We start from the raw sequence: 15,798 nt of genomic DNA on the forward strand, positions 1-15,798 counted from the left end.
TTATGTGTCAGGGATGTTTATACATGTGAAGAGATCCATAACTTAAATCTTGGAAGCCAGGTTGTGAATATCTGGGTAAAAGGCATCCATTTATTTTATTTTAGGACTCAGTATCCATCTGTATATAGGCATAGTATCAAAGTGATTCAATGCTCTACTCACCCGTAAATTCTGTACAGTCTTCTCATCTCTATCATCATCTCTGTAGTGCTTCCCAAGAACAACTCTGATGTCTGCTGTTTTAAGAACTGTAATCTTCCCCAAATTGGTGACACAATGAGCTGCCACAACCACTGTGCGTTCATTCAGCAGGGCTCCGCTGCAAATCAGTATCCATGCACCCTTTCTATGAGTGGGGGCCTTCACCCCATTGGGTCTCCTGTAGATAGCTGCTTGCCAAGGCCACCTGGTTGTGGATGGTTTTTGAAGAGTGATGTTTTCAGTCTTTCCACAGACTGGACCAAATCAAAATGAAAATGAGGAAATCAATCTTCTTTTATTTTTCAAACTACAGTATCTGCGTTCAAATTATAATTTTATTTGGCACCAAAAAGAACAGAAGATAATTATACCTAATAATCTGGATTTGTGCACATTCTAAACTTCCTAAAACTACATCATTTTTGAGACAAAATAGATTTGCAGCTAAATCCCCTTTAAGATGTATACCTTTTTATGCAGTTTCAAACCAGTAACAAAGAAAGTGGTTTTTCTGTACAGATGATTGCATAGAAAATCCAGGAACAAGTTTGAGGCTCAGATGGTGTTTACACAAACCACAGAGCACGAATTAAGGGCTTTGTTTCATGCATTTTTTCATGGGAATTTGAAGTCTGGCCAATGCAGTTTGAAAGTAGCTTCAACTGCATCAAATGGTCAGTGTAGATGGGGCCATAGTCACAATTTGAATAGATACATTGAATATATGGGACTTATACCTAAGTGTTGACTTAACCAACCAAGTGTTGACTTGGCCCTGTCATTGTGAGACTTCATTCCAGGCCTAAACTGAAAAGCAGATTGACTAGGCTTGGAAGCTGCTATGTCAGCTTAGGGCTTGGTGAAGGTGTTGGGGTAAACTCTAGGACTGCATCCTAAGAATGTGGTAAAATTGTATATGAAAATTTAGTAGATGACAGATTAACAGCTATACTTTCAGTGCTGCTGCCTACCTGGGATGAAATCAAACTGGCTTACTTTACAAAGCTGTGACAAGGATGATGGAATTATTGTCTAGGAATGACTCTGAACACTTTAAATGAATTACATAAATATGAAATATGAGATATGTATTGTTACAGCTAACAAGATGCCATGACTAAAGTGTGTTAATAAAAAGTTGCTATTCCTGATACTATTTTTGTAATTTTGCAAGGTGTTATGGCATGCTTCATAACCTGTCTTACTTGGAATGCAAGAAGGAGCTCTTCCACTCCATTTCCCTGTTTTCAGGCACGTTCTTCGGCTGCTTCCTAGGCGGCGGTAGAAGGGAGAAATGCAATCATATTGAAGCTGTGTGTGAAGATGTTGGAAACCTGAAGGAAGTTCTCCAAATGGCAATGATGGTTTCTTGGTTGGATATGCTTCCAGCTTTTGCTTGTTATATGCAGATGAATAGAGCCGATGCAAAGGAGTCTCTCTGTTTTGATGCACAAAGGAAATGAGAAAAAGATTAGACTCAACATTTGCTGAAGTTAGGGGCATAGGAGCCCCACAGTAGCAGATAAACTACTAATTAATAAAAGCATTTTTTTTACCAGATATAACATTTTAAAAATTTATTCTAGGTCTCCCACCAGAACTCTATGGCCAACCAATGGCAAAGGCTGACCATATTAAAGCACTGGAGAACAAAGAGATTCCTAGAAAGATGTTCTCTTAAATAATCCCTACATCCTCCAGTGTGACTCTATAGTGGAAATTGATCACTATTTTCTCTCTAAGACTAGAGATTCCTAGAGAGAAAATTTTAACTCAACCCACAAATAATCAAATCTGAAAAAGTCTATCCCACAAATATAAAGAGATGACTGAAAGCCCAAATCTTGGCATTACTATATCATCACCAGTGGCTGCATTAAGCAATCTTAACAAAGTAAAGAATATTTGTGTTCCAGAAAATGGTCAGCAATCATTTTTTTTAAATAGAACTTTTTTCAACAACAATATTTGTACAAAAATACTTGTTTTTATTTGCTGGGTGGGATTATATTCCCAAAAATCTCAGGCTCAGTGCATACCTCTGGAGTCAACCCTGAGCCTAATGCCCATGAATGCATTTGAGCAGATAAAGCTAGTTTGCCAACTGTGCCCATTCCTGAAGATGTCAGATCTGACTCTAGTGTCATGTGCCTTCATTACCTCTGGATTATTACAATGCTCTTTATGTGCTGCTGGCTTTGCAAAACTTTAGTGAAAATTCCAGAATTAAAATGTGAGCCTAGAAAAACATGCCTGGCTATTTCCTATAGCTTCAACTTTACAGCTCTGCCAACCATTGAAAATTATTCAATTCATAAAACATCAAGGATATTTACAAAGAAAAATTGCATGTTTTAATTCGAAGGTTGCTGGGAATTTTGCTCCTTGTTATGCTATTTTTTGTTCTATTTGTTTTAATATTTGGCAGCGATTGGGGGGGGAGGTGGGATATCAATTAATAAATAACAACATTATTATACACTGTTTAAGATATGTGCTTGTTTGTTCTAAGTTACCCAAATAGCTTCATGTTATAAAGTAATATATAAATGTCATAAACAAATATCTTAAGAACTGTCTGAAGAGCCATATTCTCACGTATGAGCATTTTAGATCTTTTGGGGAAATTTTTCTCTCAGTCCTTTTATCTTTTGCAAGTGTGTCTGGTTAAGGATGTAGGACAGGGCTTTCTTGGTGCCTGCTCTCAGGTTCTGGATTTTCCTTTCTAGCAAGGCTAGGTTGGCTCCCTCTTTGCTGATCTTCTCTTTGACAGTATAGGGATGCTCAAGGTCCCTTAAATACAACAGTAAGTAAGATGGTATCCCTGCCATAAATTGAACAACTCAAATGAGTGCCCGAGAGAGACTGGGGATCTGCAAAATGCAGGAGGCCAAGATATACCTAAACATTTGCATAGTATTTGGCATATGACAAAATCAAGGACTGCTGTTCTGGATTTTTTTCCAAATATTTTTGAGTCATGGTTGGTTGAACCTATAGACCTATAGATGAATATGGAGGGCCTATGTATATTTTAAGAATGTAATACTATAGAACATTATATATTTTTGCATTAATTTCTGTATGTTTTTGCCAATGTATTTTGACCTATCTTTAACTAATATTTGTATGCTCTCTTGAGTCACAGTGAAAAGACAGGATTAAGAGAGAAAAAGATCTGTGTCTCTAGGGGAAAGTACACTAGGAATCTGTGGGTTTATACATCGGGATAAGCACCAAGGGATGATCTTGCCCATGGGATCAGATTAAAAAGATGGAATGAAAGCTCATTCCTTCCAGTCAGATGTTGCAATTACTTACATTATATGCCTCAAAACTCATTACAGAGCCATGGAGAATTATGCTGGAATCAAACTTAATTTAGCCACTCCTGTAACACTTGTGTTTGGACTCCGCTTTAGAATGGCAATGACTTCAGAGATTCAGTTTCAATTTCAGAAACGTTCATGACTGGTGGTACCGAGGGCGAAAGTGTGAGATTAAAAATACTGTATTAGTTTAAAACTCTCATTGTTAGTATCTAAGGGGTGGGATTTCAACCTTTTTGTATTTGGAGGAAACTGTACAAAAGCTGGAAAAACACATCAGACTAATATTATAGGGACTAGGAGCCTTGGAGTAGAAGATCGGCTTTCAGCCTCACTTCCCTGCTTTAAGACCCCTCTTCTCTCCTTTTCATCTATTTGATATTTCTCATTCAGGTTGTAACAGAAGTTTCAGAATTAGAGTACTTTTAGCTGCCATTTTTGCTGCCAGGATCCTACAGCATCCTGGCCTTTATAGAAATGCCCCTGTTTACCTCCCTGCAAATCCCAGATTCCATACTGGTATCAAGGCAGTTAAAATGGAATCACAACACTATAACTGTGTAATATGAAGGGATCCTGGAGCATTATTACTGAAATGATATTTGCTTGTCTGATCCACCTCTGTCTCTTGTTCACACCATCTGCTTCTTGGCGGGGGGTTGGACTGGATGGCCCGTGAGGTCTCTTCCAACTCTATTATTCTATGATTCTATGACTCTATCAGTTACAATGTCTATGCCCAATCTATCCAACCATCTCACTAGTATGATTTCCAGAAGATCAGAGTAGCTCTCAAAAATGCCCAACCAGGTTAAGATACAGAGAGAAAAGCAACAACATTTCTCATTAACATTGTAGTTAAGGCATTGCAATCTCACCTTGATTGAACCTGCATTGGCAGAACTTTCTGTCTCACCAGGTCAGAGATCTTTGGCTCTCTGCAAGCTAGAAAAAATACAGTATTGCACAATCCTTTTCCATGTTCAAATATTATGATTCATATCTCTGTCCACCCCTTGTAACTATGACTCAAAATGAGGGCTAAGCAATACACTTAGGCTGCATTCTGGAGAAGTGTAATTGCCATCAATCCTAGTCACATCTATGGTGAGAGAACATAGGAGTTGTAGTCCAGCAACATCTGGAGATGTAAAGTTGTAAATCTCTACTAAACACACTAATCTGGAAGTAAGACCTACTGATCTAAACATGTCTTTGGACAATAGCTAATCCCAGGGTAGATCCACTCAACCTGCAGGATTTAGAAAAATGTTGATTTACCAGTCAGCACTTCATTTACTGGAACTAGCATCGTGTAGTGATTTGAGTGTTGGAATAGGATTTTTTAGAGACCAGGGTTTGAATCCTTTTTGGCCAGGAAAACTTACTGGATTTCATTGGGCAAATCTTAGAGGTCTTAGGAAGACAATGGTAAATTTCCTCTGAATAAATTTTGCCATGATAGGCTCATCTTAAACTGGAGTTGATTTGAACGTGCAAAACAACAACAATTGATACAGCGAATCTATTCCAGAGGGGTACTATTCACTAGGTTCAGACTTTATGTCTGAGTAAGTATGTATAGGAGTGACAGAGACCTAGCAGGATGACAGGGTAAGACTGAAGGGAATCAGGGGAAACTTTATAAGCCCAAGAGCTGATGCCATAAGACATGGAATACAACAAATACTCAGATGATGGTGAAGATTGAACAGCAAGTAATATAGCCCTACCAAGTCAAAAAAAATCACAGACTGCTATCCTAAATGAATTATCACACAAAACAATAAAACGTGTTCTTTCAAGTCCAAGCATAAATGCCTTGCAAAAATTAGATTTAGGCATTTTATTCTGGATCTCTACTGGCTGTAAAATCTACAAATATGTTAACTACTGTAATGATAACTGATACTTTTTCACAGATAAAGAATGGCAAATCTTTCTACCTCTATTTGACAGGCAGTCCCCAAGTTTTAAACAATATAGGTTTTTCTAGGTTTGTTTTCAAGTTGAATTCGTATGCAAGTCAAAACAGGTATTTTTTTAGTGTAACTCCAGCAAAAAATTAACTTTGGATAGCATAGGAATGGTTAACAGCCCTGGGGTGTTTGTTTTGTTGTCTTTGCTGCTGTTCAAAAGATGTCACTTCTCTGTCCCTGTGATAAGATTTTGAAAAATTTGGCTTGTTGTGGAAACAAGGATTGGTGAAAAAGCTTCAATTGAGACATCTTTCCCTTCCTTGGAGTAGATTTCTCTCACTTCCTCTAGTCTCACCCTCGTTCTTAACTATGAGTCATTTGAAACTATGAGTAGGATAGTTTCAAATGATTCATAGTTATCCTCAGATGTTGTGAGGTCCAACAAACCTCACAATCTCTGAGGATGCCTGCCATAGATGTGGGCAAAATGTCAGGAGAGAATGCTTCTGGAACATGGTCATACAGCCTGGAAAACTCATAGCAACCCAGTGAGTCCGGCCATGAAAACCTTTGACAACACATATGAGTAGGATGTTTTTAACATGGGGACTGCCTGTATTTATGTTGATGTTAGTTTGTTAGAAAAGAGCTTGTGTGCCTATTAAACAAGCTATTACAGGTTGTGAAAAGAGAGAGCACTGAAATTACCTTTTATGCAGATTGGCTGTTTCCCTGACCATTCTCCATTCTCTTGGCAGGTCCTTTGCTCACTGCCACTAAGAATATAGGAATTATTGCAAAAGAAGTTGATGACTGTTCCAATTCTTGCATTGTGACCATTCAGAAGCGCACTATCTTCCATCATTTTCCTGTACCCATTGAGTGGAGCACCAGGATCTGAACAGTTTCTGTCTTCAATGGCTAATGGGAGAAGAGGCAGGTTATTTTTTCTACTATTTTTACTATTTTTCTCCTATTTCTACTATTATATCAAATAATAAGACGCTAACTTGATTAGCAGGTCATATGACTATACATTCCCGGAACAGTACCAAACATAATGAAAAAGTTTTACAGCAATTAAAGAAGTAAATATCCCAACTTTGAGCACTTAAAGCTACACAAATAAAATTATTTCTTCAACAAGTAAAACAAAATTATTTTGAGAAATGCATTTATGAATCAAAATATCTAATTGTTTAAATATAGAGATGATATTTTTTCTAGTCTAGCCCAAGAAAACATATGATTTGAATGAAAATTTTCATTTTACTGATAAGCGTTATTAGTGTTCACTTTCACCAAAGATGCTGAAGCCAATGCAGAAAAGAAAGGGGGAAACCATTGAAATCTGTAATGAAATCTTTATAATAGCTTACATCACAAAGTGCTCAACTATTCATGGAAGAAGTCTTTGTGTCAATGAAACAATGGCAAAGAGTGTCTTCAAGCCAATGAGGCAATAAAGATATTACCCAAAGTACAGGTGTCTATTCCCAAAATGAAAAGCCCCTTTGAAACATAGATAAAATCCATAATGAATTCATTTGTCCACAGTCCTGGAAGCCACTTTCCGTCACTGAATGCAAAGGCATTCTGACCCAGATGGTCTCACAGATGAAGCAAGTCGTGCAAGCACCAACTAACACAATGATTTCTGCTTTTCCTTATTCTTTCCTCATTTGCTACTTCTCATGTAACGATGGCTCCTTCAATTTTCTGAAGAAGATATATGAGTAGTTGTGGGGTGTCAAGTACAATCAATAGCAACAACTTCCTCTGCATCAATTAATGGATGCTTCCCATGAGTGAAACTCTTAAGTGCTTTGGATCCATACAAGCTCTGCTTCCCTGACAGCTCAATGTTACATAGCTTTTTGAAGCAGAAAAAAATGCTGGACAATTGAGAGAATATAAAAACACCTCAACAGTTACCAGCAATTAATTTACATTACAGAAAGGCAACTGTAACAGATGTTGGGGTCAGTAAGCCCACTTCCCCAGGTCTTGCTAGGACCATATTGACCCAGAAATCTAAAAAGCAGCCCAAATTAGTTGAAAATGATAACTAGAAGAGACCAGAACTTTACTTGTTGTTCAAATCTGGAGGTCTGAACTCTAAGAGACGTGAAGCTTGGAGAGGGGGTTTGCTAAACCTGGAATCTTCTCTGATTGTTGACTGGCCATTGTGGAGTCTTTATTTTTTCGCACAAATTTTTTGTTTTTGAGTGGGTGAGTGTGCATTCAGAATAATATTTATGAATTACACCAAAACACTGTTTTTAGAGGGTGCTCAATTGTTGAAAGGTTTTGTCAATTTTGCTACTTTTTTACTTTTAAGTAATCAAACCCACTGAAAATGTAACATGTTAGTAACACACTAGTCAGTATGATCCCTGTATCTGTGGGGATGTGTTTATGAAATTACCATGAGAACAAGAAAGTGGATAATAACAAACTGTATTGAAATAAATGACATCTGCTGGAAATTGCCATAGAGTTGTGCTGAAGGGCCAAAAATATTCCCAGAGTGGTAGCCTCTTTAGTAATTTCCTACATCCTCCAACATAGCTCTATGGTAACCTGTGGTGGAAGCATCCGATAGGATTACTGGAACCAAGAAAATTCCAAGAAAAGACATATTCTGTTGGATCCTGAAGAGTAGTACCAAGTAACATTATTAAAAAAATATTTTTATTGGTAGTTTACAAAGTGATAAAATAAAAGGATACTAGGGGAAGGTGGGGAAAGTACGGGTAGGTTAAAAAGAGAGGGTAGGGTGGGGGGAGGATTGAGGGAAAAGAGGGTAGAGAAGGAGTAGTATGATATATAGAGGGGGACAAACAGGAAGTGATAGGTGGGTGGATGGGAGAGTTGTTTGTACTTCCATTCTTTTCAATGTTGATATTATCTTAATTTGTTTTTGTCTTGTTTTATGACATTATTTTGTCACTTGCGAATAAAAGCAGAAAATTGTAGTTTTTATTATCTCAGTTTCACAGTTTACCAGCAACAGACAGGGTTTTGGACCATCAGCAATTTGGAATCTATTAAAATATATGAATCAGCAAAGCACCCTTGGATATATATGTGGTATATTCCAAATAATGCCGTTTTTAAAAAAACTTTGCTACCTTGATCCTATCTATGGTTATTTCATTCAAACAGTTCATCAGTCCCTTTGGAATTGCTCCCAGAGCATCACCTCCATTGCAATTATAAACCACTGTCTCAATTTGCATTTTTCCATCAGAAAACTTAAGGCAAATATAGAAAGATTACTCAAAATGGCTTGCAAAACATGTCTGACTTGGACCTCAGTATTCAAAAAAGCATCACTCCAATACAGATAGGAAAAATAATCATAAAAACAGATACACAAGAAGTTTGACTTCTAAGTGCAAAATAACCAATTGTGAACTGAACATCTGCAAACCAATGTGAACTACAGAATGGTTTATTTCTTAACCTCAGATATAGAAGTCTCTTGGTGACAGGGCTGGACTCTAGTTGTAAAAAGTACTGGAGATTCCCACGATGAAGAATCTCCCAGTTCACTTCAAGGTATAGCCTACATTTTTTTTTTAACCAGGGAAAAACCTTCACACAGCTGACATCCTCTTATCCTTGTTGTTCCTTGCCAAAAAAATAAAAATAAACAGACTGCTTCCATTTGGCAAAGGCAACTAGTGTTCGCTCCTCACTGGTCAGGGAAAAAGCAAATAAAAACAGCAGCCCAAAGATATAGAAATGAACATAGTCTTTAGCAGTGGGAATTTTAATTATGGAATTGTAGTGTATGTGTGTAAGTGGTGTGCTGTTTGAAACTATCCTTTCCTGACATTTACAGTGTATTCTGCTGCCATGTAATCATTTAATGTTTAATGATTTGTGATATTTAATTCATTCTTAAGTTTTGTAACTGTGTTTCAGCTAACTTTTTAACAGTGCTTCATGCAGTCTTGCTGGCCACATGGCCTTGGAGGTGTCTACGGTCAACGCCGGCAATTCGGCTTAGAAATGCAGATGAACACCAACCTCCAGAGTTGGACACAACTAGACTTGATGTCAGGGGAACATCCTATCTTTTTAAAAATTGTTGTAAATCTTTTGACTCCCATTTTGGGAAAAGGTGGGATAGAAAACCCAATATATAAATATATTTTAAAAATGAAGTGATTTCTTTTTGTTTCGGGCAAGTAGGAGGTGCTTCAAGGAGGAGATGGAAACAGAAGCAAGGCAAATGGAAAAGCAAGAGAAGCTTCTCTTGAGATGATTCCTCACCACTTCTAAAACATCTTAAAACAGATAAAACAACAAAACAAGGGGCAAACCACTAAACGAAAGATGCTTTCTGTGTGATTTGTTGCCCCCACTAACTTCATTGAGGAAAACATAAAGGTAGTGAAACAAGAAGAAACATAAAACATTCTTACCACATCCAGGATGGTGTGTTGACCAGCTCCCATTCAGCTGACAGTAGGCAACCCGGCTGCCTTTTAAGGTGTAGCCTGCACTGCATTTGAAGTAAACGTGGGCCCCGTATTTAAAGTCATCTCCTTCCACAAAACCATGAGCAGGAGCACCTGGAGTCCTACACATCACCACTGACAGTTCAGATATTTCAAAGAAATCCACTTTATTACAAAAACAGGACTGTTTAGGTTGCTTTTCTACTTAGAACGTAATAAAATACTAAGAAAGAAGAGTTACAAGAGACAATGAAATAAAATATTTTTTCATCAATTCCTTATTCAATTTACTTTTTTATTAACACAATTTTTTCTTGCTTGCTTTTTCAAAATAGTTTAACTTTTGGTGACCACATGTGGATTCCCTTTTCATTTTAAATATGAGTTCTTAATTGATTGGATTAGTCACCTGCTTGAAAGCCGTATTACAGACAAAACTTTATTTATATACTGCTCTATCTCCAATAAGGACTCAGAAGTACTCAGTCCTTTAATTTCCCATACAGTAACTCCCCTTACCTGTAAAGGGAGTGTTACAAGGCTCCATGTGGATGCCTGAAATGCAGATAGTGCTGATCCCTATACCAGTAATATTTTGGACCAAGACTGACCACGGGTAACTGAAACCATGGAAAGCAAACCCATAGATGCCCGGAAAGGGGGGGGGGGGGGCAGAATACTGTAATTCATATTTTAATTCTAAGCAAATTCTTACTGAAAAACAGATCAGAAATTACTCCGTCACTCACATATTGCAAGTTTTTTAATCCTAATATCTGAAGCTAAATATATCTCTATTTTTCTACATATGACAATTCACAAAGTCTGCAAACACTACCTACACCCACACATATAGATCAGAAACACGTATATGAAGAATCACTATTTGGGTCATTCTATGAAAAATGCAGGTATATTGTCTAAAAGGAAGTAAGTTTCCAGGGTGTACTTTATTCATCACAGTACTGCAAAAGTTCTTTCTTCCTACCTCTTCTAAGGTCTCTAAGCACCTGCTGACTTCCTTCCTGTGTTTTTGTGCTTCGTTTTTCTTATTTTTGGAACCATGGTTTAATTTTATCATGTTCCAATATTCTTCCAAAAATAGATTGTGTTAAATGGTTGACTGGAATCTTTTTTCCTTGTCTAGGTGATGAATTCAATTATGGACCTGCACAAAATAGCAATTTTTAATAGTCCTAAATAGTTTTCTGTTCCAGCTCATTTTCAGCCTTGGCACTAGAGCCTAAGTATCCATTACTGTGCAAAACATTGGTCACTGTGATGAATTTTTATGTCATTTCTTTGGATTCTTTCACTGCTGAAATATAGAACAATTAATTAAAGATTTGCAGTTGACAAGGTAGCTATGGCTCCATCTTAGAGAGAACTTTTCTCCCACTAGACTGGAGTAAATATTAATCCTGCAAAAGCTAAGAGCCAGGTATACAGCCTTATTCAGTGTACTAACATTCTTGATTTTTTTTAAATCACCAAAATATGTCACTAATATTTTTGCACTATTTGTATATTCTTTTGTGACAGTCAGAAGCAGGTTTAAGAACTATTGCCCCCAAAGTGGTGGGATTTTTTCCAAGTTTTTAAGTGGTGTGGAGCATTAGGGGCCAGAACAGTAGGGGGTCGGGGACTGCTTGCACCCCTAGGACAGACTTTTCCCCGCTTCTGTGTTAGTTTTTCTTTTATTGATTATGTTGGTTTTTGTTGCTATAAACTGCCCCAATGTATGAGAGGAAGTCCACATAAGCATTTCTTTCATGTCAGGAGCAACTTGAGAAACTGCAAATTGCTTCTGGAGTGAGAGAATTCACCGTCTGCAAGGATGTTGCCCAGGGAATTCCCGGATGTTTTGATATTTATACCATCCTTGTGGGAGGCTTCTTTCATGTCCTTGCATGGGGAGCTGGAGCTGACAGAGGGAGCTCATCTGTGCTCTCCCCTGATTCAAACCGGCAACCTTCAGGTCAGGAACTCAACCTTCAGGTCAGCAGTCTTGCCAGCACAAGGGTTTAACCCACTGCGCCACCAGGGGCAATTCCTTTGTTGTCTTTAAGATGCCACCAAACTCCTCATTTTTTCCTTGCAATGGGAAATCTCTAAATATTTTTTCCCAAGGAAACCCTTTGATAGGGACACCATGCCTCAGAGTTGACATGAAGACATATTTAAAAAACAAAGAGGCCCACAATTGCAACATTCCATGGGATAAATATGCACCTGTCATTTCCATGTTACCTGCAGGCGGAGCAATATTGTCAGACAACAGTATAGAAGAAGAGGTAGCTTAGCTTTTCCAGGCAACCTGATTAAAAAAGCAAGGGCTTCAAGTTCCTCTTCACGTGGAGCAATGAAAGCTGTCCTACAATCCATTTTATGCCAATTTCTTTTCCTGCACCATATCACAAAATGTCTCTATAGTCCATTTCTTTTCTTTTACACCATTTTGGCTTCAAGCAGGAAGAGCTGTGAAGGTGGTTTTGAAATAATGTTAGTACCTTGTGTGCTTTGTCGGAATGCTTCCTTTCATTTTGGAAATAGTTGCCAGTCAGGTGGATGAACCTGACTGATTCTTTCCCCTCTCAGCTTCTACAGTACATTCAACAGAATTCTAGCCTGGGAGAGCCTCTTTTTATAAGGCATATTTTTAAAATGCCTTTCAACATCCTCCCCTGCCTATTTCACCTTTGCAGCATTCTTTGACACTCTGTCCTGAGACAAGTTTCAGAGAAAGAGAGAAATGAAACATTTTGTATAGACCTGGATGTGCAACATACATACATACACTAACAAAAGGAGTCACACTTACAGCACATTCAAATAAAACTCTTGGCTGACAACAATGGAAATGTGACCTCCACAGGTGACATCTTATTCCACGCAGCCATAAAGATTTACCAGTGTGCCATCATTTCTTATAAAAGAAAGAAAAGAAAAATGCAAGGACACAGTCTGTCTGACATTTAAACCTCAATGCCCTCTTCTTTCTTTCCCTACCACAAGGGCTTTCTCTGACCTCTGAAAAGGAAGGGATGTGTTCAATAAACGACTGTCAGACACAGCAAATAGCAAGTACTGGTCTCATTATGCGAAAGGGGAGCCTTAGTCTTGTGGAGCTCGGAACTGAGGGGAAATGGGAGATTTCACGGACTGATTCATAAGAGCAAGATGAGGTTTCTTATAAGATAAGGAGATGGGCTAAGGCTGGTCATCAGGCAGTCATGAAGATGGCAAACTTTTTTGGGCCTGAGCAGTTTACGTGACCCACCTTTCCCACCATTTTACAAATTCTATGGCTACTCATACTCTTGAAGGCACGAAGGATTTTCTCAGTATTAACTGAACCAATCAAGAGTGGTTAGAATGTTTTTCATCTTCTTTAGCTTCCCACAAGCTTTACTCTGTTGATCTTGGGCTCATGGAAAGAACATGTAAAGGATGGTCATGCTGTACAGGAGCCTTTAATGCTGCCTATGCAGAAGTATAATGGGCATGAATACAGAGTTTACAAATGAATGGATTGGAGGCTATCTGAGGTCACCAACTCAGGAGACAAAACTCTACTTGTTGCAACACAGAAGGCCAGAGGTGATAGTTACTAGAGTTACTAGAGTTTCAAGAACAACATACAAGAACAACAACATTTAAGAACAAGTGCCATTTAACCTCAGCAGACTGAAAGCCAAAACCAAGGTCACAACAACATCTGTTATAGAACTCCAATAAGCTGATGACAACATAGTCTGTGCACGTTCAGAATAAGACCTACAAGCCACTCTAAACACCTTTGCAGAAGCATACGAGAAGCTCGGCCTCTCACTGAACATTGAGAAAACCAAAGTGCTCTTCCAGAAGGCACCAGCCAATCCCTCTGCAAGGCCAGAAATAAAGCTTAATGGTGTAACATTAGAAAATGTTGACCATTTTCGCTACCTTGGCAGCCACCTCTCTACAAAAGTCAACATTGACACTGAAATAAAACACCACTTGAGCTCTGCGAGTGCAGCATTTTTCCGAATGAAGCAGAGAGTGTTTGATGATCGGGACATCCATAGAGACACCAAGGTGCTCATTTATAAAGGCATTGTCCTCCCAACCCTCCTATACACCTGCGAAACGTGGACTGTCTACAGACATCACATTCAACTCCTGGAGCGATTCCATCAGCATTGCCTCCAAAAAATGCTGAAAATTTCTTGGGAAGACAGGCGGACAAATGTCAGCATGCTGGAAGAAGCAAAGACCACCAGCACTGAAGTGAGGCTCCTATGCCATCTACTCCGCTGGACTGGCCACGCTGTCCAAATGCCCGATCACCATCTCCCAAAGCAGCTACTATACTCCTAACTCAAGAATGGAGAATGGAATGTTGGTGGACAGGAAAAGAGTTTTGAAGATGGGCTTAAAGCCAACCTTAAAAACTGTGACATAGACACTAAGAACTGGGAAGCCCTGGCCCTTGAGTGCTCTAACTGGAAGTCAGCTGTGACCAGCAGTGCTGCAGAATTTGAAGAGGCACGAATGGAGGGCTTAAGAGAGAAACACGCCAAGAGGAAAATACGTCAAGCCAACCCTGACCGGGACCGTCTTCCACCTGGAAACAGATGGCCCCACTGCAGGAGAATATGCAGATCAAGAATAGGTCTCTTCAGCCACCTACGGACCACCCCCAAGACCCCACAATTGGAGGACTATCATCCTCGATCTACGAGGGATTGCCTAATTAAAATGAATGAAGAAATGACAAAGTGTTATCTTTTCTTGGCATTAATGACTTCTTATGCAGGTCCATGCATTATTATTATTCCTGTACTAATTCATGCATGAATTATTATATTATTCTACATTATTATTAGATCATTATTTTTGAATTCAGCCATATATACTGAAAAATTGTGACTTTCTTCATTCTCTATCATGGGATGAGGAAACCAAAAGAGTTACAAGTGAGGGGGGAGGGGTTTGTTTGAAACAAAGGGAGTAAGTTGTTCTAATATTCTATTGTATTAATAGTCGATGTTGCAATCCCAGGCGACAGCAGGATTGGCAAGAGGCAACTGGAAAAGCTTACACGAAGCGGAGAGACTCAAGCATGGCCAGCACTTGAAAACAATCGATGCTTACAAAATTATCATGTGTCAGATGCAAAAGGCTACCCTACTCAGATCTACATGCATTATCCGCCAATACATCACATAGTCCTAAACACTTGGGAAGTGTCCGACACGTGATCTAATACAAAAGTCAGCATAGTGATCTTGTTTGCTGTGTAGTAGTCTTGTTGTGTATCAAATAATAATAATAGCAATAACAGAAGCATTTCTCTGGTCCCTGCCAATGGTGTGAGAATAGGGCTGTGATTTTTACTTACCTGGAAATATGTCCCACACAGTTCAATGGGATTTACCACTAAATAGACATGTATTAGACTGAAAAGGGGAGGAGTCATTCAGGTGCCCATCTCGACAGAAACAATCACAGATGGAATATTCTTTCAGAGACTAGAGAAATCTGTCTCTGATTTCTCTACTGTTAGTAACACTTAGCTTTAATCATTTCACAACTACCTACATAACTAGACAATCACAAAACTGCAGATAATCTATTTGGAAGAGTCATCTAATTTGACTTCCTGCCAATGCAAGAATCCAAGGCTAAAGCATTCCTTACAACTTCTACTTAAAATCATCCAATGAAGGAGAGGGATCACCACCATCTGAAGTAGTTTGTCCACGGTTAACCCCCACCATCAAATTATTTGAATACATCTGTCCAATCAGGCCATTAATTTGACTTTCTAGCCTATATTTCAGAGAAGTATATCCAATGATGCTTTTAAAACTGCCATTCCTGTCCTGACATGAC

General features: G+C 38.6%; 1 protein-coding gene across 2 annotated transcripts in view; it reads right to left on the reverse strand.

Annotated features, from left to right (window-relative positions):
* Positions 1-15,798, reverse strand: part of pamr1 (peptidase domain containing associated with muscle regeneration 1) — an 85,098-nt gene that overhangs the window by 8,013 nt on the left and 61,287 nt on the right. For both annotated transcript variants that reach the window (XM_008105936.3, XM_016992617.2), the window contains exons 7-11: positions 9,886-10,056; positions 6,158-6,370; positions 4,409-4,475; positions 1,407-1,639; positions 163-455 (exon numbers count right to left, since the gene is read on the reverse strand). In XM_008105936.3, coding sequence (XP_008104143.2) covers positions 163-455; positions 1,407-1,639; positions 4,409-4,475; positions 6,158-6,370; positions 9,886-10,056 — 977 coding nt within the window. The remainder of the gene's footprint in view (positions 1-162; positions 456-1,406; positions 1,640-4,408; positions 4,476-6,157; positions 6,371-9,885; positions 10,057-15,798) is intronic.

Source organism: Anolis carolinensis, chromosome 1 (genome assembly GCF_035594765.1).
Source record: "Anolis carolinensis isolate JA03-04 chromosome 1, rAnoCar3.1.pri, whole genome shotgun sequence".
Taxonomy (NCBI): Eukaryota; Metazoa; Chordata; class Lepidosauria; order Squamata; family Dactyloidae; genus Anolis; species Anolis carolinensis.